Source organism: Ctenopharyngodon idella, chromosome 24, assembly GCF_019924925.1.
Source record: "Ctenopharyngodon idella isolate HZGC_01 chromosome 24, HZGC01, whole genome shotgun sequence".
Classification (NCBI taxonomy): domain Eukaryota; kingdom Metazoa; phylum Chordata; class Actinopteri; order Cypriniformes; family Xenocyprididae; genus Ctenopharyngodon; species Ctenopharyngodon idella.
The window spans coordinates 8,817,047-8,844,030 of NC_067243.1; the positions used below are offsets into that span (position 1 = coordinate 8,817,047).

Sequence of the window (26,984 nt, forward strand, 5' to 3'; positions counted from 1 at the left end):
GTCAACATACTTTATAGTTCAGATACACACAGAGTATATTAAAGCTGCAGTCCGTAACTTTTGGCACTCTAGCGGTTAATAAACAGAACTGCATGCATCTTGCTGAAGAACATTGTAGCCGGAGCTACTTCTCTCTGTTTATGTCTATGACGAGTCACACAAGTACTGTGCTACTCCGCAGTGATACGACTTGAACCAGTCTAAAATAGTCCGAATATAAACACTTTTTATAGGTGTACCGTAGTTATTCAAGATAAGACAAAAACACGGTTTGGAAAACGGATTCATGATGTACTCGCTCATTATATAACCTTTGTCAATTTTAAACAAAAAAGTTACGGACAACAGCTCATGAAAATGTAACAGTCATAGCAATAATAAGAATCTTCTTGTCATTAAACTGAGTTGCAGCAGATTTGAAGTTCCCAGCATGCTTTGCGTCACTCTCTGTAAGGGGGAATAAATGTTGGAATTGAGTGTTATTTTGTGTGTTTTTGCACAAGATTAATACAGGGGAAGATATCTTATTGTTTAATTTTCTGTTATTTTGGTATGTGAAGGTGTTTCTGTGATGTTTAAGTTTTTTGTTACCATCGTGGTAAAGAGTAGTGCCTGTGCTTAGGTTGAGAATGTAAAGACTAGATGTTAGTTTATTCAATATTTCAATTAAATTGTAAATACTGAATTTGTGTGATATAAAATAGTCTTTGAGTTATTTATGTAAGTGTTTTGAGTATTCTGAATTGGGTTTTACAGCCACTGCATCAAAATAACTGAAAAACAAGAAACATTACATATGGTAAACAATAGTTTTAAGTACAGTGGACTTAAACATTACTAAAACTAAAATTAAAAAAATTCAATTTGACTTAAATGTGATTGTGATTTATAATAATTCTTTACCTAAAAGATTTGAGTTGCTTAAATTTTTTGAGGTAATTGGTGTCTACAATAATTTTGAGTAGTATTACAGTAACATGCTGTAAAAAAGCATGTTTTTTCAGAGGGCTGTAAATTAACAGTACATTACTGGCAACCACAGCTGCCAGTAGATTACCGTTGTTTTACAGCACATTTTTTTTACAGTGCAGAAGTGACCAAAACCTGACAAAATCTCCAAAAACCTCTGTTTATTGATGTCCTCATTTGTAAAAATAGCATAAAAATAAAGTAATTAAGTTTTTTTAAAAATGTAAAAATGCAGAAAGTTTTCTGTGACAGGTAGGTTTAGGGGAAGGGTTAAATTAAATAGTTTCTGTCCACTTCCTGCTGTGAAGTGTTCTTTTTCATGATGTCTTTTCATGACATAGTTGAATATTAAAAGTTCTGTACATGGAAATGACATACAGTGAGCCTCAAACACCGTAGTTTCCTCCTTCTTATGTAAATCTCGTTCGTGCAAAAGACCACTGAAAAACAGGCGAATGTCAACATAACACAGACTGTGATGCAACAGTCGGGATCATTAATATGTATGCCCCCAACTTTTGCATATACCAGTCCATGTTCAAGGCAAGGCAGTATTAAAGGGTTAGTTCACCCAAAAATGAAAATAATGTCATTTATTACTCACCCTCATGACGTTCCATACCTGTAAGACCTTCGTTAATCTTCGGATGTCACAGTTCCCTTGTCTCCCGGACTCCATTTCCCATGATCCTCCTGTCTCCACTCCTGTTTGCACTTCCCTCATCAGTCTTCCCGCCATCTCCCCGGATTCCCAGCACCTGTTGTCCTCGTCAGCACTCCCTTTTAGTTGGACTCACTCCTTGCACTCCTGGTCCGTTCTTAATGTTATGTTATGTACTATGTGTTTGGTGTTCTCCTCCATAGTTCATTAAAGTGCCTGTTATTGTGGATTTCCTTGTACTGCCTCGTCTCTACACCAGCACCGGTAACAGAAGAACGGACCAAACCGCTGGAGATCCACTGACTACGATGGACTTATTCATCGTCTCCCAAGCTCCAGCTTCTCCCATGCCTCCCACATCTATGTCGGCTGCGGACCGCCTCATTGGACTCCTGCAGGACGGACGTTCGCTCGAGAGGTATATGGAGGAGTTTGTCGAGTTAGCCTTTTTGACGAATTGGTCAGACGCTTCGTTAAACACCCTTTTTCTGGACGGACTGGACGAGAGCACAATCCGTTTTGATGAACCTGACAATTATGTTTCCTTAAATGAGACTATTAATCTGATTTTGTATTTAAATGGTTCTGAGTTCGTTGTCGAAGAGGTTCCGGATATTCCGTGCTTTTCTCGTCCAGTTCCTCCAGAAACACGGGTGGCCTGGCCAGTTCGTCAGTCTCCATCTTCCTCCACATACCCCTCCGGTGAACCGTTTCCCTGTGTCCTGCCGGGTTTACAACACTCTAAGTCCAAGCGGTCCATGAGGAGGAAGAGGAAGAAGGCCAAGCAGCCCCAGTTTCCTGAGATTTCTGCCTCCGTGCAGCCCCAGTTTCCTGAATTTTCTGCCTCCGTGCAGCCCCAGTTTCCTGAATTTTCTGCCTCCGTGCATCCCCAGTTTCCTGAATTTTCTGCCTCCGTGCATCCCCAGTCTACTGATTTTTCTGCCTCCGTGCAGTCCCAGTTTCCTGAGTTTTCTGCTGCAAATCAGCCCAAAAGTCCAGTTTTAGAAGAAAAGGACTGGTTAATAGACTTTTGGGTTGAACCAGCTCCAGCCGCCGCCGCCGAGCCAGCCGCCGCCGCCGCCGAGCCCTCTGCTCCATCCGCCGCCGCCGAGCCCTCTGCTCCATCCGCCGCCGCCGAGCCCTCTGCTCCAGCCGCCGCCGCCGCCGAGCCCTCTGCTCCAGCTGCCGCCGAACCCACTCCGGTAGCCCGCAAGCCCTTTGAACCCCTGAGTCTCCCAAAATATTTTTTTTGGGGGGGAAGGGTATCTGTGGGTGGGAAAGATGGGGGTGGGCTCGGAGACCCGCCGTGGCCGTCCAAGGCTCCTGACCCTCCGTGGCCTGCCAAGGCTCCTGACCCTCCGTGGCCTGCCAAGGCTCCTGACCCTCCGTGGCCGTCCAAGGCTCCTGACCCTCCGTGGCCTGCCAAGGCTCCTGACCCTCCGTGGCCTGCCAAGGCTCCTGACCCTCCGTGGCCTGCCAAGGCTCCTGACCCTCCGTGGCCTGCCAAGGCTCCTGACCCGCCGTGGCCTTCCCTGGCCCCGGACCCGCCCTGGATACCTCCGCACCCGCCTGCACCCCCCGCACCTGCCTGTAGGTCTCCAGGGCGCCCACCCCCCCTCCCCGCTGTTTCCATCTGAGGCGTGAGGACACGCCTTCCGGGGAGGGGGAGGTAATGTCACAGTTCCCTTGTCTCCCGGACTCCATTTCCCATGATCCTCCTGTCTCCACTCCTGTCTCTCACTTCCCTCATCAGTCTTCCCGCCATCTCCCCGGATTCCCAGCACCTGTTGTCCTCGTCAGCACTCCCTTTTAGTTGGACTCACTCCCTGCACTCCTGGTCCGTTCTTAATGTTATGTTATGTACTATGTGTTTGGTGTTCTCCTCCGTAGTTCATTAAAGTGCCTGTTATTGTGGATTTCCTTGTACTGCCTCGTCTCTACACCAGCACCGGTAACATCGGAACACAAATTAAGATATTTTTGTTGAAATCCGAAGGCTCATGATTGGGATCGCATGTCAAACCGCCAAACTGCTGAAATCACATGACTTTGGTGCTCCGAACCGCGGATTCGACACACTGATTCATTATGCTCCGAAGCTTTCTGAAGCATTGTTTTGAAATCTGCCATCACTAAATTAGTCATTATTTTGTTTTTTTTTTGCCCCCCAAAAATATTCTCGTCGCTTTATAACATTAATATTAAACCACTGTACTCATATGAACTGATTTAAATATGTTTTTAGTACATTAATGGATCTTAAGAGAGAAAATGTCATTACTGTCAATGGAGGCCTCACTGAACCATCGCATTTCAACAAAAATATCTTAATTTGTGTTCCGAAGATTAATGAAGGTCTTACGGGTGTGGAACGCCATGAGGGTGAGTAATAATTGACAGAATTTTAATTTTTGGGTGAACTAACCCTTTAACGTCTGGAGCTGCACAGCCGAATCATCAGAAGTTCTGCAGGTATTGTGAAGCCATCAAGCAAGGACAATAGCGAAAATGGCAGATGGATATATAAAGCATTTAAAGGTGTACACACACAAATCAGAGCATTTTTAATCACACCCCAAAATATGCAGTTAAAACATGGTATAATAAAAAATCTATGGGGTATTTTGAGCTGAAACTTCAGACACATTCAGGGAACACCTTAGACTTATATTACATCTTGTGAAATGGAGATTCTAGGGCATCTTTAAGAGTGGGTTGGGGGTTTAGGGTTACCTTATCAAGTCATCTTAACTTGGATTTAATCTTTAAACATAACCCATGTAGAAGGTAACGTTCTCAGGACCTTGCGCAGTGTTCCCTAAAGTTCTCTAAAGGTGACGAAAATTCCGAACCTTTACAGAACATTAGGGATGTTCCTAAAACGTCCTCTTTTGGTAAAGAAAGTGCTGCAGTTCAAGGTTCCTTATATGACTTTAGGGCAGTAGTCGGCAATATGTGCCCACGGCCAGAGGTGGAAAGTCCAGGGGTCAGAAAGTAAAAGTCCTGCCATATTTTCATTCCACCCACTGAAGCGGTGTTAAAGTTAATGAGATAATTAAGTGATTAATTGAGTGATGATTGACCGTTATTGAAGACACCTGATGTTAACAAGCAGAAGCACCAAAGGAGAAAATCACAATTTTTAAGTCACCATCATGGAGATCATGGTTTGCTTTTGTTGAGCTCTTGACCCTTGACTGTTATATTTTATACTGAATATTATATTTTGTTTTTCTGTAACTGAGTTATAACACCCAGATGCGCAAAGAGAAAAGATGATCAGGTGGTGCTGGTTATGTTTCCACATAACCATTATTTGACCTGAATCACCAAACTCATTTAGAGCCCAATCTCTGAGTTAGATTTACATTATTGATTACAACAGCTCTGTTAAGGCAGGAGATCAGCTTTTTCAACATAATCCAAACGATTTCTTAAAAGCTGATTTTCTCCTTTGGTGATTCTGCTTGTTAACATCAGGTGTCTTCAATAAGCGTTCAATAACGCTCAGTCATCACACAATTAATCACTTAATTATCTCATTAACTTTAACACTGCTTCAGTGGGTGGAATAAAAATATGGCAGAACTTTTACTTTCTGACCCCTGGACTTTCCACCTCTGCGCCTCATGTTTGTTGCTGTTCTGAAGCACCAGGAAGTAAGTCCTGTCAAACACACTTTGAAAATACATTACAAGTAAAAACTACTAGAATGCTGATGGGTATATATTTCATTTGGAGCTCCAACTAAGTCAAGAATATGTCAAGTAAAATAGACTTCAGTAAGCTTTTCACTGGTAATAGAAGCTATATATGAAAGAAAAAATGTCAATTTGTTTATAGTTTTTGTGAGGCCATTTTACTGCTTTCACTTTCATATTGGTCAATACAGATTTTGGATCTGTTTATGCCACTTTATGCTTAGTTTTCCTTTTCACCATGAAGTCTTTTATAAATATAAGCAGTCACAAATGGTCTTTTTTGGCTTTCTTTCTATCTAATGAATGTAAATGTAATACAGTAATTTATTTGCTGGAGCTAATAGCCACCAGTACATTGATAATGATTACCCAGGTGTGAACACACACAAGAGATTTATTCAATGTTTAGAGGGCCAATTTAATTATTTTGAAAGAATATACTTTCTGAAAACATTATTCTGAAGCTATTTGGAATTTAGTCTTGTTTAATTAGTGTTCTGTGATCTGTTATACTTCGTGTGCAGATCATTGAAGTTAAGCAATTTTCTTTTCTCTATAATTCATAATGATTGTCCATCAATAACTTTTGTTCAACTCGGATTTAAGAGTTTAATTAATGTGAGATACACTTATGTGTCATTTTTAATCAATAATGTGTAGTTTTGACACCCATACAGATACAGTAAACTTTATTTCAGTAACCCCCTTTTCACAGAGAGAGATAACTGAAAAGACTTAAGATCTCACCCACCTCAAGAAGTGTGTTTTTTTCTTTTTTTTTTTTTTTTTGCTGCAGGTGACGCCCACTACCTCTCAGAGCTGAGGATTGTGTTGATGGGGTATAATAATGCTGGTAAGAGTTCAACAGGGAACACCATCCTGGGCAGAGAGGAGTTTGACTTGAAGAGATCTGCTCAGTGTGTGAGGAGACATGGAGAAGTAGCAGACAGACACATCACTGTCATTGAAGCTCCAGGATGGAGGAGTAATTACACTGTAGAGGACAGTCCTGAGATACTGAAACAGGAGATTTTGCTCAGTGTGTCTCTGTGTCCTCCAGGACCACACGCTGTACTACTGATCATACCTGTGGGCAGATTTAAAGAGACTGAGAGAAAAGCAGTGCAGGATCATCTGGATCTTCTCAGTGAGAGAGTCTGGAGTCACACTATAGTTCTGTTCACTAATGGAGACTTTCTGTTAGACACATCTATAGAGCAGCACATTGAGAGTGAAGGACAGGATCTCCAGTGGCTGCTGGACAAATGTGGGAACAGGTATCATGTTCTCAACAATCACAACAGGAGTGACGACACTCAGATCAAGGAGCTGCTGGAGAAGATTGAGGAGACAGTGGCAGAAAACAACGGCTGCCATTTTGAAATAGACAGAAAGATTTTACAGCAGGTGGCAGAGAGAAAAAGAACACAGGAAGAGAGAGCAAAAGAACGAATGAAGATGATGCAAAAAAAGAGAGAAAACATCAGATCACAGATGAGTGAGTCAACATACTTTATAGTTCAGATACACACAGAGTATATTAAAGCTGCAGTCCGTAACTTTTGGCACTCTAGCGGTTAATAAACAGAACTGCATGCATCTTGCTGAAGAACATTGTAGCCGGAGCTACTTCTCTCTGTTTATGTCTATGACGAGTCACACAAGTACTGTGCTACTCCACAGTGATACGACTCAAACCAGTCTAAAATAGTCTGAATATAAACACTTTTTATAGGTGTACCGTAGTTATTCAAGATAAGACAAAAACACGGTTTGGAAAACGGATTCATGATGTACTCGCTCATTATATAACCTTTGTAAATTTTAAACAAAAAAGTTACGGACAGCAGCTTCTTGTCATTAATCTCTACTTGTAGAGGCATATATATATATAAATTAATTTTCTTAAGTTAAGTAAACGAACAACATTGTTTTGTGTCATCTCCCCTCTGTTATACACTGGACTGGTGATAGTGAAAAGCTTTAGATGTTTTTTGATCTTGTTTTTGAGAGGACCAGATCAGAATGGTACCCATTATATTTGTTTTTCATCATGGTGGTCAAAACCCATGAATCCCCAAGAATACCATTAATGTGTCTTTCTTATAAAATATTTCAGTGAGAGGAGTTGAGAAGTCTGACACATGGTCTATGGGAAGTTCTGCTTACAGTTCATTAGGATCACGATCAGGAGCAAGCAGCAGGTCATATTCACCCTTCAGCTCTGTGGACGGCTCAAGTCTCCAGAAAAGATGTAATAGCATGGGATTACCATCACCATATAGTGAGTATCTTTTTTGTATTATTTCATGTTTAAATGTGTTATTTAAAACATATTTTAAAAGATTAAATTCACTTTTAGTTTATAATTTCAAAGTTAATGTGGGAGCTTGTTTTCATTCTGCTGAACGCTATGGTTTTGATTTGTGAAGCCATCCATTCCATTACTACAGGGTCCGTGTAACGCTTCACAATTCAGTTTTCAGACCATGCAATGCCAGAGGTGGAAAGTCCAGGGGTCAGTAAGTAAAAGTCCTGCCATAATTTTATTCCACCCACTGAAGCTGTGTTAAAGTTAATGAGATAATTAAGTGATTAATTGTGTGATGATTGACCGTTATTGAAGACACCTGATGTTAACAAGCAGAATCACCAAAGGTAACCAACAGTCACCATTGTGGAGATCATGGTTTGCTTTAGTTGAGCACTTGACCCCTGACTTTTTAATATTATATTTTGCTTGGTTGTTGTAACTGAGTTATAACACCCAAACAAACAAAGATAAAAGATGATCAGATGGTGTTGGTTATGTTTTTATGTAACCATTGTTTGCCCTGAATCACCAAACTATTGTTAGATTTACATTATTGATTACAGCAGAAGAGCCAGGTTTTTTTTTTTTTGCTATAATCCAAAAGATTTGTTTAAAAGTTGCTTTGGAAAAAAAAAAAAAAAACCCACACAGACATCAAGAATCAGCGTATGAATCTCAACAATGGTGACAAGCAACATATTCTGATAAACAGATCAACTCTGAACACTAGAAAACAAGCTACTAAAAAGTCACATAAAAATAGCAAAAATTAAAATAGTGAGAATAAAGGAAATTACTAAGACAATTAAGGTCATAATTTATTCATGCAGCAATGCATGATGGGAGCCATGGATGAATTTTGATTGGTGGCACCCAGAATGCACTGCAACATGTTTTATTATTCTCACCACTGTTGAGATTCACAGGCTGATTCTTCATGTCTGGGTCTCTAAATTAAGAGATTTTTTTTTTTTTTTTTTTTCAAATCAGAACAACTTTTAAGAAATCCTCTGAATTATATTGAAAAAGCTGACCTTCTTTTGTAGAATCACTGTGCTGCTATAATCAATAATGTAAATCTAACTCAGAGATTGGGCTTTAAATGAGTTCAATGAGTCAGGTCAAATAACGATTACGTGAAAACATAACCAACACCGCCTGATCATCTTTTCTCTTTGCTTGTCTGGGTGTTATAACTCAGTTACAGACAAATAAAATGTGATATTAAGAAATCAAGGGTCAAGAGCTCAACTAAAGCAAACCCTGATCTCCATGATGGTGAATTAAAAATTGTGATTTTTCTCCTTTGGTGATTCTGCTTGTTAACATCAGGTATCTTCAATAATGGTCAATCATCACTCAATTAATCACTTAATTATCTCATTAACTTTAACACCGCTTCAGCAGGTTGGAATAAAAGTATGGCAGGACTTTTACTTTCTGACCCCTGGACTTTCCACCTCTGATGTTACGGTAGCAGGGTTGCCAGTAAAGTACTGTTATTTTACAGTTTGTTGTCATAATTGAATTTACAGTTTATTACTGTTAAATTACATTTCACTCTGTTTTTTTTTTTTATCTTACACCCTTAACCCTTTTAACCCGACAGCAAAAAATCCTCAGTTTTAAATGAACACTTAGGCTATATGTGTCCACACTACAGAGTGTCAGAGTAACACTGAAGCAGTGTTGAAGTTAATGAGAGAATTAATTAAGTGATGATTGAGCATTAGTGATGAACACCTGCTGTTAACAAGCAGAATCACTGAAGGAAAGAGAAATAAGAACTGAGAAAAGATGAGCATAAACACAAGAACTACAACTGACTTCAGCCACAGCCTTAAATGAAATCAACTGATGATAAAAGACATTAAATCTCTCAAGATCTGATTAAACAACTCCACAAACAGCATTACCAGCTTCACATATAACTAACCAGATTGACCTTATTTTTGTCATACGTCTAGAGAAGTTCTTATTGAGAATTAACAGAGGTTTAATGGTTGTTTTATTGTTTCGTTTGATGTTACCATGATGGAGATCAGTGTTTGCTTTAGTTGGACTCTTGACCCTTGATTTTTAATGTTTAAGGTTTTCGTTGGTTGCTGTAACTATGTGTTCTCTAAGACACATTTCTTATAGCAAAAAAAAAAACAAGAAAAAAAAATGTGTCCAGGTGTTGGTTATGTTTTGATTATGACACCATCATCATTTAATGTTTGATTTACTGAACTAGTGTCTAATCTCTTATCAAAAATGTATTATATCAATACACCTTAATTTTACATCATCACTGACTACAGCAAAAAACCAAGCAGTGCTGAACAATCAATTATAAAAAATCTTTAAAACCATTATTCACAAATAAAAAAAAAAAAGTTAGGTTTTAAGGCAGCAACTAGACACACACAGACATCAAGAATCAGCATATGAATCTCAACAACGGTGACAATCATCAAAAAAGATAAACATCAATTTTGAACATCACAAAACACACTACTAAAAGTCAACACAAAAACAACAGCAAAAATAAAAGCAAATAGTAAGAATTAGAGAAAATAACCGGACAATTTAGCTGCATAATTTATTTGTGTTGCAATGCATGCTGGGAGTCATGCATGAGTCTTGTACTATGCTGGTACCCAGCATGCATTGCAGCATGAAGCTTTTGATTGTCACCATTGTTGAGATTCATATGCCAATTCTTGATGTCTGTGTGAGTCTGAGTGAAAAAGAACTTCACAATGTTTTGAGCACAAACTGTTTTTAAAATCTTTCATATTTTTTTGTAGTCACAATGCTATCTCATTCTAAAACATCACTCCAATATTACTATAGATTATACTCTGAATAAGACTAATGAACCAGGACATTAGTAAACAGCCAACATCACCTAATCACATTTTCATTTTTTTGTTTTGTCATAGCAAATGTGTTTTAAAGACACAGTTACAACAACCAAAGAAAAACTAGCATTCATCGCTGATCTCCATCATGGTAACATCAAACGAAACAATAAATCATCAACATCTAAACCTCTGTAACTTTTTATTAAGAACTTCTGTAGACGTCTGACAGAAATAAAGCCAGTCTGGTTGGTAAAAAGTGAAACTGGTAATGCTGTTTGTGGAGTTGTTTAAACAGATCTTGAGAGATTTAATGTCTTCTTTTAACTTCAGTTGATATAATCTTTTTTCTGTTCTTGTTTATCTTTTCCTTCAGTGATTCTGCTTGTTAACAGCAGGTGTTAATCTGTGTCTGAATTCACTCATTTGTTTTCATTCACTCTTTCAAGTGGACTATATCAGTGAACTAATGTAGGGAATAGTGAACCCTATACCCTGGGTGTGATTTGGAACACAGCCTCTGAGTGTCAACTTTGAGTGCTGTTAATTCACAGTATATTGCAGTAGGCTACTTTCTTGAAAATGACACAAATTACCCAGAATGCATTGTTTTCAACAGTATATTACTGTTTTAATGGAAAATAGTATGTTACTGTCAAAATTTGGCTGTTTTTTTACAGCAATTTTTTACAGTGCAGGCAAACTCTCAACATAATGGTTACCCCCAAAAACGAATGAATTAAACTAAAGGATCTCTCCTATGTCATCTTGTACAAAATCACATAAAATACTTAAGTTCAATATTTACTCTCCTTATCAGTTATTGACTTCACATAAGATTTTCTATTAACTTTCACTAATATTTCAGTGAAATTAACTTGTTTCGTTTAGAAAATCTGACTGTTGCGTTTTACAGAATATTACTGTTTTTTTTCCCCTTCCTTTTACGGTAATCTACTGTCAGCAGGGTTGGCAGTAAATTACTGTTTTTCTATAGTTTGTTGCCGTAAATTAATTTACAGTTGATTACTTCTGTTTTAAATAAACACTTATATGCGTCCACACTACAGAGTATTAGAGTAAATCTGAAGCAGTGTTGAAGTTAATGACATAATTAAGTGATAATTAAGAATTAGTGATGAACACCTGCTGTTAACAAGCAGAATCACTGAAGGAAAAGAAACAAGAACAAAAAAAAAGACAAGCAGAAACACAATAACTACAACAGACTTCCAGCCACAGCCTAAAGGCGAGTGAACACTGTGCGACAAGCAACAATCAAGCAACAAGGACTATTATAAATCGCACAGTGTGCACCCGGCTTTAGATGAAATCAACTGAAGATAAAATACATTAAATCCCTCAAGATCTCAGCAGAGGAGGGTTAAACAACAAAAACAGCATTACCAGCTTCACTTATTACTAACCAGACTGACTTCAGTCGTCTACAGAAGTTCTTATTGAGAATTAACAGAGCTTCAGTTGTTGTTTTATTGTTTCGTTTACCATAATGGGAGTCAGTGTTTGCTTTAGTTGGGCTCTTGACACTTGACTTGTTGACATTAGTTTTTCTTTGGCTGCTGTAACCATGTATATTTAAAACACATTTGTTGTTGCCAAAAAGCCAAGAAAAATTGTGCTCAGGTGCTGTTGGTTATGTTTTGATTATCATAATCATCATTTAATGCCTGCTTTACTGAAATTGTGCAGTGTCTAACCCATTATCAGAGTTTGAGTTTAAAAGTTAGTATTTATGCAGCATTAGTACTGTGAACTGATTTCACTTGAGTCAACTGAAAACGAGTCAGTCAATCAAAACACACGAAACCCATTGCAACATGTTATGGCAATGCCTCAGACTGACAGATAGGTAAAAATAAACAGGAATTTTCAACATCTAAACAATAAAACAACATCTAAACCTCTGTTAATTCTCAAAAACTTCTGTAGATGTATGACAGAAATAAAGTCAGTCTAGTTAATAGGTGAAGCTGGTAATGCTGTTTGTGGAGTTGTTTAATCAGATCTTGAGAGATTTAATGTCTTCTTTTATCTTCAGTTGATTTTATCTTTTTCTGTTCTTGTTGTTTCTCTTTCCTTAAGTGATTCTGCTTATTAACAGCAGGTGTTCATCAGTGTCTGAATTCACACATGTGTTTTTATTCACTCTGTCAAGTGGACTGTATTATTAAACTAAGGGAATAGGGAATAAGGGTATATGGTATGATTTGGAACACAGCCTCAGAGTGTCGACTTTGAGCGATGTTAATTCACGGTATATTGCTGTAGGCTACTTTCTCAAAAACGTCAAATATTACCCAGAATGCATTGTTTTCTATGGTATATTACTGTTTTAATGGAAAACAGCATGTTACTGTCAAAATTTGGTCATTTTTTACAGCAATTTTTTACAGTGTATGTGCAAACTAGTTTTGAGTCAATATTAAAATGCTACCTATTGCAATACAATACAGTCGTATTCTAGCAACGATCTCTCACATATTTTTCTATTCTACCTGCAGTCATGTCTTTCTTTGGTATAAGTAGCAGAGGGTGGTGATAGATGAGAAATGTATAGTTTTATACCATCATGCTGATAACATTTCTTCAGATATTTGGCAATCCTACAGCTTGAACCACTGTATAAAACACCCTTACAATGTAAAACCTAACAAAATATTTTTTAAATATTTTGCCTAAGAAGTTTTTTTTTTTTAAATAAATGAAAATTGAAAAAGTCCATATATTGTAAGGATCAGTGTAAGGAAATATGATTTTTTTTTTTTTTTATTTTTTTATTAAAAATGTCTTAAAAGACACCCATTACTTATTTCTCTGAGAACGTCTTATTACAGTATGCGTGACCTGCCAGTGTGTTGATTTGTATCTAGTACCTTAAACTAACTTTTTTCTTATATTATTATGTTATAACTTTTTGGATTTTTGTGCCATTTTGATTTGTTGATGGCATAATACAATTGATTATAAATTATTAAATGTTGGAATTGTTACACTGTGTTGTTATGATACAAAAAACTTTCTGTTTTCTGTTAACTTCTGTTTCTTAGTGAGTGGAGATGAGCGGTCTGATACAATGTCTGTGAGAAGCTCTGCTTACAGTTCAGACATAGCAGAAGCAGAAGACAGCAGTTAAAGACCCCATGAAGCTGCCCGACAAATCCAGTTTTCTTTCCTGTGTTGACATATTTGCCATTAAAACTTTTTTCATTTCTCAGATTATAACTATAAAACATTACCACCAAAAAAATAAGTACAGTATCAGTATAACCCTAGTTAACATGTATGATCTGTGTTCAATGTTTTTAGCAATCTTATACAAACCGTGTAAAGATGAAAGTGACATCAATTTCTGCACTGTACAAAAACACGAATGATCTTTTTATAGTAATTGGCATCATATTTAAAATGACTGGTAAACCTTTGCACAGAAAAATAATTAAGATTTTAATAAATATAAAGGGAAAAGCAGTGTTTCCTTTTTATAGGAAATGTAAATATTTTAATCATTACAAGACCAAATGCTTTAGAACAACATGATTAGATGAGAGGTCAGACACAAGGTCTATGGTTCAGTCGGATCAATATCAGGATCAGACAGCAGGATAATTTGTAGCTCATTACACTCAATTGTCTTACACAGCTCAGGATTTGGGTCTTTGTGCTCCATTCCTTAACCTGTGGAACATTGAGAAAGAGCACATGACCTGCCCAAGATCTCAAAACTTAAGAATGAAGAGGACACTGAGAAGTCTTGAATGCTATTAAATGAAGGAAAATGGTGGCTGTATAATATTGACATCATAATATGTTTAACTATGATGATTACTTTTATATATTTTAAATGACTGTATAAAAACTCAAATCAAACTGTCAAGTATTAGTACTTCTCTGGGTAACTGCTTTCAATTACATAAATGCAAGATTTTACATCTTTTTGTCTTTAAAATAAAATAATATGAAAAAGTGTGTATTCCTTTATATAACCAACTTATAAGATATATGCATGCATAACATTTTTGTAAGAAATAAATAAAATTGTCATATAATGTCATGTTTACTTTCATATTAATGTAAACTCTAAGACCTGATATTCAAACTCATTAAAACTTGGGTTAATGTGCAACAATTGTCCAAGGTTATAAAATGTCAAAGCAATAATCCACACTGTATGAATATATGAAAGATCTTTTTATAGCATTTGGTTTCACATGCGAAATTTTGATAAAGTTTTTCCCTGCTAGAAATTTTACATTCCCAGAACATTCTCAGAACGTCTCCACTGGTGTTAAGGACATTGCCTAGTAACGTTCCCAGAACGTTCAGAGACGGTCACGATGTGGAGTTCTTTTAAGGGTTGGGGGACTTTATTTCAGGATGTTTTCTGAATGTTTAGGGAACCATATTTTATTTTAAATGTTCTCAGAACATCCCTGCTGCCCTTGTTAAAAAAAAATGAATTGAAAATTAAAGCTAAATTGACTGGCTGTTCAAACAAAAATAAATTTTTCTTAAATGTCTTACAAAAAACAACAACAACAAAAAACCACACTTTACAAGTAATTCCTGGATTGTTATTATTATGAAACCTTCTTTTTAAAAGGCAAATCATTTGCTGACAACAGCACACGTGTGAGCTAATATAACTACTGCATCACTAGCTACACAGTTACTGTAGCCTTTAAATAAAGCAACATATAGCAGAACATCAATGGTTTTCAGCTCATCACTGACTGAAGCACAGGCTCTACTCTTCAGCACAATGGTAACCTCACAAAACTCAGATAACAGAAACAAAACATTAAACACTAACAAATCTCTAGATCTCAACATCTTCACTTATTACAAACTACTCTGACTTTATTTCTTTCATTCAAAACTTCTTAATGAGGTGTTGATGTATATTGAAAATAAAGTTTGAAGTCACTGTTACGGAGGTAAGTGCTTGCTTTAGTTGTGCTCCTGACCCTTGACGCTTTAACTTTTCTCCAATTGTTGTAACTGTGTGCTTCTAAAGCACATTTGTTACGAAAGAAATCGTGAGGAAAAAAAATTATTTTGGTTGATTATTGATGGTATCATCAAATAGGGGCCTTATTAACTGATCTCTGAATATATCTTTCATGTTGCTGTATTCCTACAAAATTCTGTCCTGCGTTAATATTTTGAAAGTGAACTCATTATGTAAAAATTATTCAGACAGGATCATGTAGACTCACACAGACATCAAGATTCAGCGTATGAACCTCAACAATGGTAACAAAATTTTCAGATAAACAGATTAACACATTAAACATCACAAAACAAGTCACATAATAAAGTCACAAAAAATATTTTTGAAAAAAACCTAATAGTTAACACACTCAGAGTTTAGACTCTGGAGAAAATCATGACACTCAATGATGAATGAATCATCATTATAAACAACCAGCAGATCAAAATTTTTCTTGAACTTTTTGCTGTAAGAAGCATATTTTGGAAACATAGCTAAAGCCACCAGAGACAATCTAACATTACAATGTCAAGAATCAAGAGCCCATCTAAAGCAAACGCTCACCTCCATAACGGTGACTTCAAACTTTATTATTTTCTATAAAACATTAACATCTAACCTGTCACCTGGTCACATTCCCACTGAGAACGTTCAGAAAGGTCAAGATGTGGAGTTCTTTTAAGGGTTGGGGACGTTCAGGACATTCTGGGAATGTTTAGGGGACTATTACTATAGGACATTCTGTTAACTTCCCAAATGTCCTCCTTATAATGTTCTCGCATGACCATAAAATAACCAAAATAGAACGTCCCCCTAAACTCATATCGGGAACGAGTAGCGGCACGTTGTCTGGCCTGTATCGCAGATGTTCTTGGCTGTCTGGCGGGCAAGGGTAAGGGTAAGGGCGATTTGTGTAGCAGACCAGCGGCAAATCCATCATGGGCTCCTGCTTTTAAACTTCTAGAGGACAGAAACATCCAGTTTTGATTGTCCAGAACTGGCTAATCAAAGAAAGCACTGGCTCAGCAGGTCAGAACTAATAGATTTTAGAAAGAGTGTAAAAATTTGACAGCTTATACTTAAAGCGAAATTGAAGAACGAACTGGTGTGATGTAATTTCAAACAAAATTATGCCAAAATTGGTGTTTATTTCAGGAGTTTGAAACAACTTGCCAAACAAACTTTCTGGACAACTTTTAAGCCACCATTGGTCCATGGCGATTACGTAATAGTTAGGTGTGGCTCTAAGGCTTCGCCTTCTTTGGCATGGATCTTCTTTGGTTCATTTCTTCTGTTCAGTCTGTCAAGATCAGACACACATAAAAACTTGAACTCACTAGAGAGTTGCTTTATAGAAGAAATTGAAGCTGTAATTCTAATTGAAAGCTGCTTGCTTTAAAGCTATCTATTGTATTAAGTGCTATATTAATAAACGTGACGTGACTTGATTGAAGTGCCTAATTGTAGAGCTTGTGCGAACATATCCACATCAATATGATTAGATGCTTTCTTAACTGTTGTCATTTTAGTTGTTTATTTTATTATTAAATGGAAAGCATAGAGCACACATTTACATTTTTATCTGAACGCCACTCTCAGTTCACTAACAGTATCTTGCTGGTCCCATATTTCAAACTGCTTTTTACCCCTAAGTAAAGAATGAAAAATAACTTTGTCATGAGTATATCATCTTTAAAGTGAGATGCTTTCAGATTTGTCATTGCTTTCTAAAGACCAGATTTGTTGGTGCGAGCTGCCAGACATTATGAGGGGGCGGGACAGATACTGCTGCGCAAGGCAGTGATGTCAGCGCACCAGTTTGTGTTCATTGGTCGAGAAGAGATGCCGCGGGAGTGCCCTGCTCGACTGGATCTGTCAGGTGAGAACAACATACTTCATTTCAGCCGTACAGCAGGAAATCTGATCAGAGAATTTGTGTTTGACAGTACTGCAGTGTGACACTTGAAGTTTTGAAAAAAAGTTTAAAAAGCCTTTGAAGGTGTACAGGCCTCGTAGATAAAACTACAGATATATACACTAATGTTCAAAAGTTTGGGGTCAGTACAGTTTATTTAAAAAAAATGAATACGTTTTAATTTCAAATAAATGCTGTTCTTTTGAATTTTCTATTCAGAAATCTGAATAGTATCATGGTTTCCATAAAAATATTAAGCAGCACAACTGTTTTCAACATTGATAATAATAAATAGTTCTTGAGCAGCAAATCAACAAATTAGTATGATTTCTGAATGATCATGTGACACTGAAGACTGGAGTAATGATGCTGAAAATACAGCTTTGCATCACAAAAAAAAAAAAAAAAATACATTTGAAAAAATATTTTAAAATAGAAAACATTTTTTTTAATTGATAATATTTTACTTTTTATTCTAGTTTTAATCAAATAAATGCACACTTGGTGAGCAAAAGAGACTTTTTTTCAAAAACACCTTCAAAAAAATCTTACCAACCATAAATGTTTGAAAAGTAGTGTAGATGTATTTAGTTTATATATTTCATTTTATTTAATAAAGAAAATTCATAATGAATTTTTCAGAATGGAAATGCAATTCAGCATATCAAAACAAAGCTTTAGCTCAAAACAATTCAGATTTTATTGTCTTTCTCACTGTGTGCTGAAAGTGTGTGTTTGAATACGTCACCAGGTGGCTGGAGTGACACTCCTCCTATAGCATTTGAACATGGTGGACTGGTGGTCAATGTGGCCATCAAGGTGGATGGAAGACGTCCGATTGGAGCTTGAGTTTGACACATTCCAAATCCTCATCTGCTGTTGGTCAGCACCAGCGGTGAACCGGCCTGCAGCTTCTCCACAGACACACTCTGTGAGGATCTTACTGACCTGGAGGACTATTGCCAACCTCATGCTCCAGGTCAGAGAACATGTGTTGTCTGTGAGGTGCACACAACTGACATACAATATGACACGGCACAACACATTTCTGTGCTTCAGAATGTTTTTAGGTAAAAAATAAATTGCAGAAATATCTGTAAATATGTGTGTGTGTTTGTAGGCACCAGCAGTATTATGTCAGGTGCAGCTCTTGCAGCAGTATACAGATGCATGGGACGGAGCTTCGACACAAACTCTCATTCATGACGTTCTTTACCTGGAGCAGATCCTCACCACCGGTATGAGTGCTTTTATTCTTATAATAGGATGCATCACTTCCTTTCTAGAGTAATATAGGGTTTGACTGGGCTGTGAAGCTCCAACAGACAGGATTGTAAATTTTTTTTAACAAACTGAATTTGAAGGCGTTTTGTATATTTGCTGCTGTTTTAGGTGGTGGATGGCAGATCAGGTTGGCGGGCTGTTTGGAGGAGTGAAGCTGGCGCGATCTGCAGCTCAATTACCACTGAGAGTAGAAGTAGAACAGCTCTCTCTTACTCAAGACTTCCTGTCTGTCCTGCAGCAGCATCTTCTTCTGGTTTACACTGGAAAGACGCGTTTAGCACAGAACCTGTTGCAGGTACGAGCGGCTCATGCTGACGGTCAGACTTCTTGAACGGTGTGTTTGTGTCACTGGATCACTGTGTGTGTGCAGGACGTGGTGCGGAGCTCGTACGCGTGTTTACCCTCCATCGTACAGAACGCAGAGCAGCTGGTGACCAATGCAGAGGAGTGTGCTGAAGCCTGCAGAGAGGGTGAGAGATGGGGGTGATATTGGTTAATGGTGACTGACGTTTTCTTAAAAAAAAAAAAAAGTATTAAATAAGGATTTTATTGTTTATGAGTTTAAAAAAAATAGACTAGAATTGTTCCACCATTTTGCACAAAGCAGCATTAATCAGTTCACTGTCAGATATCAGCCTGCATGTAAAGAAGCTATTAAAGGATTAGTTCACTTTCATATAAAATTTCCTGATAATTTACTCACCCCCATGTCATCCAAGATGTCCATGTCTTTCTTTCTTCAGTCGAAAAGAAATTAAGGTTTCTGATGAAAACATTCCAGGATTATTCTCCTTGTAGTGGACTTCAATGGCCTCCAAACGGTTGAAGGTCAAAATTATAGTTTCAGTGCAGCTTCAAAGGGCTTTAAATGATACCAGACGAGGAATAAGGGTATTATCTAGCAAAACGATCGGTCATTTTCGAAAAAAATGTAAATGTATATGCTTTATATAAACAAATGATCGCCTTTCAAGTGCTTCCGCCAAAACCGTACTTTCGTATTCTTCAAAAAGCTTACGCTGTATGTCCTACGCCTTCCCTATTCTACTTACGGAACGAAAGCGTAAGCTTTTTGAAGAATACGAAAGTACGGTTTTGGCGGAAGCACTTGGAAGGCCTTTGCATCTTTTACTAGTTTTTTTTAGCTGTATAACAAAAGTACTCAAGATGAAGACTGCTGTGAAGTGTTACTTCTATTTCAATTCAATTTCAATTCAAATGAGCTTTATTGGCATGACATACAGTATTACCAAAGCACTGGGCGCTACATGAGCAATGAACAGAATAATGATTATATAACACGTAAAAAATGATTAAGACAATTAAAAAAAAAAAAAAACTCTGTAGATCGTTAAGATGTAAGAATATTTCTGACGGAAGTTTCAGAAGGCTGCAAAGGTATAAAACGTGAGGTCGTATCTAGTTATATATATATATATATATATATATATATATGAACGAATAAACTAGTCAGAATATAGGCTACAGTTAAAGCTTTCCTTTACCTGCAAGCTTCTGTAAAAAATGCCTAATGATGCCTAATATTAGGCCTAGTAATAATAACAATAATAAAGCATAAATTAATATCAGAGGTCTGGTGCCAATTCGGCACTGGGGCCCCAACTGCAATGAACCAGCTTTGGGGGGGCCCAGTTTGCAAAAGGTTGAGAACCCCTGATCTAGATGCAACCGGTAGTGTAAACTTGGCATTAGCAGGTAGGTTGATCTACAGGAACAGGGTTGGGCACCCCTGCCTTAGAGTTTGTTTAAAGCTGTTAAAGCTTTTTGTCCGATTTTCAAACACTTTTTGTTCCAAATCAAAGTTTGCAACGTTGCGATTCTCCTTGTAGTTGGTTGTTTTGGTTTGTGGCTTGTGCATAAACAAAGACTTCTTTTTAAATCCCTATGGGATAAATGGAGGGGGAAAATACTTCCAGAACTAGCTCTCCTGAAAAAAGTGGGCAGGCACTAATGCACTCTATTAATTTGTCCACTTCGTGCTGTAAAGTGTTTTATTTCTGTATGATGTATTTTCATTATGTATCGTTTTCCGTATTAAGAGTGGGTTGGGGGTTTATGAAGTCAGCTTAACTTGGAATTAATCTTTAAACATAAGATACTGTCACTTAAAAAACTGCAAACAGCTTGTCTTGAATATAACATTAAACATCACCTTTACACCTACAGACACGCCTCATGTTTGTCACTGCGCTGAAGAACCAGGAAGTGAGTCTCGTCAAACACACCTTGAAAGTGCATTGCAAGTAAAAACTACTTGACTGCTGATGGATATATTTTTACTTTGGAGCTCCAACTAAGTCAAGAATATGTTGAGGAAAATGGACTTAGGTAAGCTTTTTACTCATAACTGAAGGCTTTTTGTATGAAAATAAAAATGTTGTCAACAAGTTTACAGTTTCTGTGAGACACTTTGACTACTTTCACTTTCATATTGGTCTATACAGATAAGACTTTTGATCTGTTTATGCCACTTAGGGCTTAGTTTTTCAAAAATTCTTTAAATATGAGCAGACACAAATTAACTTTTTGGCTTTATTTGCATCCACTAAAAAGGTAAATGACCTTTATTTTACCATGAAGTCCCATTGAGATTAAATGATCTATTTTACAACAGAGACACGGCCAAGGTAGAAGCCAAGCAAACTCACAATAAAAATATGTACAACACATTTAAAATCCATTACAAAAAATAAATTTATTCAAGTTTGCTATTAGTATACTTCTTTTAAAAGTAAATAAAAAAAAGTGTATTTTCAGTCTAATTTTTATATACTTCTCAGAAATATAGCCTACTTTATGTACTTCTCAGAAATATATTAAAATTACTCTTAAGTATACTTTTGCTAGTTTAACGATGGAAAAAAATGGTCGGCGTGCTGGGCGCATGGTCTAAAAGGGTTGTCCCCATTCCCTTAATGAGTAATGGGTGTGTTTTGGGCATAACGTGCAATAAACCAATCAGAGTCTCATCTCCCATTCCCTTTAAAAGCTAGTTGCGCCCATGGCGGATCCGCTATTTACAAGGCGGAATTTGCAAGCGGAAAAACTGAATGCTTCCATAGTGAGGAAACGGAATGCCAAAGCATAAAAATGCTTTGCTGGAATCCAGCTTTTCCCGCTTTAACCTCGCGCACGAGCAGACCATCTATGGGAAAAGTCGGATTCCACCAAAGCATTTTTATCTTTATGCACACAATAATAATCTTTTACATTGTATTCCTTTTATTTTTAATATTTGGCATGTTTGTGTGCTGCTGCGCTTCTCTGTGTGTGTAATAAGCAGAGCGTAGGCGCGTTGTGCACCCACATATAGGCGCATATTACTAACATGCTCTTTAAATAACAAAACAAATATTGCGGCATTGACTTTAGACCAGGTTTCAGCTGGTCAATGACGCAGTCTATTTCAGTTGCCTCAAAATAGTAACGTGCCAACAATGCACCTGAACACACCTCGTTTTCAGACCAGCCTGCCCATGGGCGCACAAATGGGCGCAAATGCATTTGTTATTTAAACAACGTGAAGCAGGATGTGAAAATGATAACTGTGTCGGGCTAAAACTAGCAAAAAACACTTGTGTTGTGCCTGGCTCCGCATTGCTCCGGGTGTATGATAGGGCCCTAAGTATATTTGGCTTATATTTGTACTCTTGTTATATGATAGGGGGCGCTATTACACATCTTCTGACATAATACACAATCTCTGGATCAAAACACAGGTGAAAAAGCAGAAACAAGCGATAGAGGCATTGCTTACGCACATGAGCTAATGCGATCATCAAACATTAAACAGCATATAATCAAAACTGCCTAACGCTACTGAATGAAATGTTGAACCCATGAAGTATCGACTGTGAAGCTTTGGGGGTGCTGATGGACATGATTTACTCCATCTGTGTTTTAATTATCATTCTGAATCCGAACCATACTTAGTCTTTTTTTTTCAGCTTTTGTTCAAAATGTGTGTGTGTGTGTGTGTGTGTGTGTGTGTTTTATGAAACCTACCTTCATTTTAGTGTTGATAAAAAAAAAATGCATGAAGGATAATTTTTTTAGCTTTATTTTGATGTACTGTATATTCAGATATTCATTCAATAAAATATGGGGCCACGAAAGTAATGGGACGCGGATAACATGTTTGTTAAACTTACTGACCATGACAGCCTTGTCCTTTATGTCCTTTGAGACAACCATTATGTGTTCAAGAAGACTTGAAACAACACGTCTGCCTAAGAAAGATTTAATTGATTTCCAGAATTCTTATGTTGTTTTTTAAGGGGTTTTTTTTAAAGGTTTTCCGTGAATGACTGATTTTAGACTTTATTATTATTACGGTACACTTATTCATTAAGGTTCTAAATGTAGTCCAATTCTCATACAGTCATTTAATACAGTCGTGTATTTGCTGGTGCTGATAGCAATCAGTGCAATTATAATGCTACTGTGTACATACACGAGAGAGATTTATTCACTGATTTAGATGCCTAGTTATATATAGTTAAATAATTTATTTTTAAAGAATATAATTTTTGAAAACATTCTGCAGCTTGAAATTTCATCTTGCTTAATCTGTGCACTGTAATCTTTTATTTAATGTGCATATCATTGAAATCAAGCAGTTTTCCTTTTTCCATAATTGATAATTATCATCAATTAATAACTTTTGTTTAACTCCGGTTTGAGACCTGAATTCATGTGGGATGTTTTTTTGTTTTTTTTCAGTAATGTATAACATTGCATTCATACAGATACTGATCACTTTATCTCAGTTTAAAAGTTTCTTAATTCAAAGAAGGTGATTTCCTAAGAAGACTCAAGTTGTTTTGTTCTCTATTTGTTTCAGGTGACGCTCAACATCTCTCAGAGCTGAGGATTGTGTTGATGGGGTATAAACTTGCTGGTAAGAGTTCAACAGGAAACACCATCCTGGGCAAAGAGGAGTTTGACTTGAAGAGATCTGCTCAGTGTGTGAGGAGACATGGAGAAGTAGCAGACAGACACATCACTGTCATTGAAGCTCCAGGATGGTGGAGTAATGAACCTGTAGAGGACAGTCCTGAGTTACTGAAACAGGAGATTTTGCTCAGTGTGTCTCTGTGTCCTCCAGGACCACACGCTGTACTACTGATCATACGTGTGGACTACAGATTTAAAGAGACTGAGAGAAAAGCATTGCATGATCATCTGGATCTTCTCAGTGAGAGAGTCTGGAGTCACACTATAGTTCTGTTCACTCATGGAGACTCTCTGTTAGACACATCTATAGAGCAGCACATTGAGAGTGAAGGACAGGATCTCCAGTGGCTGCTGGACAAATGTGGGAACAGGTATCATGTTCTCAACAATCACAACAGGAGTGACGACACTCAGATCAAGGAGCTGCTGGAGAAGATTGAGGAGACAGTGGCACAAAACAACGGCTGCCATTTTGAAATAGACAGAAAGATTTTACAGGAAGTGGAAGAGAGAAGAAGAGCACAGGAAGAGAGAGCAGAAGAACGAATGAAGAGGATGAAAAAACAAAGAGACGACATCAGATCACAGATGAGTGAGTCCACATACTGTACAGTGCCTTGCGAAAGTATTCCTACCCCATATTTTGTTATGTTGTTGTCTTATGTTAAACTAGTTTAAATTAGTTTTTTTTTTCCACATCAATCATTTGTGACATCTTTGCCAATTTATTAAAAAGGAAAAACTGAATTGGGTTCAGCTTGCTGCTTAATTATGGCAAAAATCGTAATCACGATTATTTTTGGTCAGTATTGAAATCACAATTATTTAACACGATTATTGGTGGGCAGTATGATCCAAGTCTTATTTCACAATATGAGTAATTATTGATACTTCAGCAAATACTAATTCTAGGCTAACTAATGTAAGAAAAAGATCCTCAAAATAATTACAGAAGACAAGTAAACAATCAGCAATACAATATGAACAAAGAAACTAATTACAAAAAAAGGCCAAATAAATACAGCAGAATGAAAATACAAATTAAATTAAAGCTGCAAGCAGCAATGAAAGGGCCCTCGAACCGGATGGCCTTAAGAAAAACAGTGAACAGTGGGTGACATGCATGTAAGCGAGTAAATACAGGAGAAATATGGCAAAGTCATTTTGACGTGCCACACTTCCTGCTGCCAACAGGTGGTGTTTTGACAATAACTGAATATTGCCATGTAGATGTCTTTAGGCCTGGACTGTTATCAAACATGTGAAGTTTGGAGCAGATCGGAAATTGTACGTTACAACAGTTTCCTGTTTCATGGCGAAACATCAAATTTTGTCAGACCGCCATGAACACGCCCTTCAGCGAAAACTCAAGATCTTCGCAATTTAACGTCACAAAGACCTTTAAATTAGACTGACCAAATATGATGACCAAATATTTTAAAGTACAACATCTGGAAATTTTGTAGAGAAAATTCAGAATATCTCACTTCCTGTTGGGTTTTCAGATTTTGCACCCAGGGACTTTTTTGAAGGTATTGGGCTGTTACATGTGTCTACCGAATTTCATACCTGTACGTGAAATGTAGCGCGAAGGGCACTTAATTGAAATTTTGTAGGTGGGGCTATTGAGCCATTTTGCCACACCTAATTCTGAAACCCATATTAGACAGAAAATTTTCACCACTTCTGACGCGTGTGCAAAGTTTCATGAGTTTTAGAGAATGTTTAGGCCCTCAAAAATGCAATTCATTTCAAAGAATAATTGACCGAGCAATTACAATAGGGTCCTCACACCATCGGTGCTTGGGCCCTAATAAACATTGTTTTAAGTTTTTCAGGAAGATGTACTTACAGTGGTATTCAGATAATAGCCTACAACAAAAAATGTAATACTCAAATGTAAAATAACACAACATACAGTATAACACTGTGTAGACTTAAGGCCCTGATATACTTACAGCAAAGTTCTTTTATCATTCTTCATTTAGGGGTAAAACATTCAAAAAAAGTTAAAAAGACGTGACCAGCGATATACTGACGAACATCTGAGATTTTTCCTTTGTCATATCACGTATTATTTATTCTTGTACATGCCCTAGTTATTTCTAGAACCTCTCATATAGAGCAGATTTCTTGTTCTTCAACACTTGCACTGGCATTTGGTAAAATATCAAATTAATTTCAAAAACTTGCTCCTTACCTAAAGGGCTCTTAATAATCTAGCTCCTTCATATGTTTCTGATCTTCATCAAATTTATATTCCTGCCTGTACCCTCAGATCCTCTTCATCAATATTTTTAGGCTTATCACGCATTTGCCTAAACAGTATGGGGTCTATGGCTTTCAATTATGCTGCCCTTCATTTGTGAAACTCCCTTCCCTGGACATTCATTGCAGCAACAGTCTTCACACTTTTAAATCTTGTCTTAAAATTCATTTATTTAAACAGGCTTATTTATGATTTCGCGCATATTGAGCAGTATCTTATCATATGCTTTTTCTATTGTTGTTATACTGATGTTTTTAGGAAGTTTTGTAAGGTGACCTTGATTGTCGTGAAAGGTGCATATATATAAAATGTATTATTATCATATTATCATTAATGACAGACTGCAGCAGGTATTTTAGGCTGCTGTCACTTTTACAGCAAATGAACAGATCCAATATACTGTGTTTTATTTCTCCACTGTGTACATTTACTTAAAGGGTTAATTCACCCAAAAATGAAATTTCTGTCATTAATTACTCACCTATACACATCAATGTCATAAATTTCAAGGCTTAGAAAGGTAGTAAAGACATCACTGAAATAGTCCATGTCCTTTGTCAAAGTTCTTTGTACATTTGGTGAAAAATAAATGTAGTGAAGTTGAATATTTTTATTCAACTCAAGTAAAAGTAAAAGCACCACAATTTAAAAAATTGAAAAATGTACTCAAGTACTATAAGGAAAGTAATTACTTTCCACCTCTGAATGTCCTTTTCCAGTCACATGACTGTTAAAGTTACAAACAACACTACTTTTGGATGTTTTCAGAGATGCTTTTCAGACTTTTTATTCTTGTGCTACAATTGAGTGGTCTGTGCAACAGAACATTCAACCTCTGTAGCACCAGTGCTAAGTACAGTATGTGTGTTATGTTAATGTACAGCCCTGCTGAGAGTGATTTTGGATTTCCTTGCTCAGTGATGAGTTCTGAACTTCTGAATCATAAAGAGACATTTGTGGGCTTTCTGTAGGTGGACTTAATGTGCTTGTTCACATTGCATTAGAATTTAAGATTAACTGAGATTTATAAAGAAGGA

At 37.0% G+C, this 26,984-nt stretch overlaps 2 protein-coding genes across 2 annotated transcripts in view; both read left to right on the plus strand.

The window, feature by feature from the left end:
• Positions 1-26,984, plus strand: part of LOC127506682 (uncharacterized) — a 58,933-nt gene that overhangs the window by 13,268 nt on the left and 18,681 nt on the right. Inside the window, exons 5-6 of the mRNA XM_051883368.1 lie at positions 6,128-6,829; positions 23,566-24,270. Of these exons, the coding sequence (XP_051739328.1) occupies positions 6,128-6,829; positions 23,566-24,270 (1,407 nt within the window). The remainder of the gene's footprint in view (positions 1-6,127; positions 6,830-23,565; positions 24,271-26,984) is intronic.
• Positions 3-3,546, plus strand: LOC127506679 (uncharacterized). The gene is made up of 2 exons (XM_051883363.1): positions 3-2,949; positions 3,112-3,546. The coding sequence occupies exons 1-2, from the start codon at positions 1,939-1,941 to the stop codon at positions 3,265-3,267; spliced, it is 1,167 nt and encodes a 388-aa protein (XP_051739323.1). The 5' UTR covers positions 3-1,938; the 3' UTR covers positions 3,268-3,546.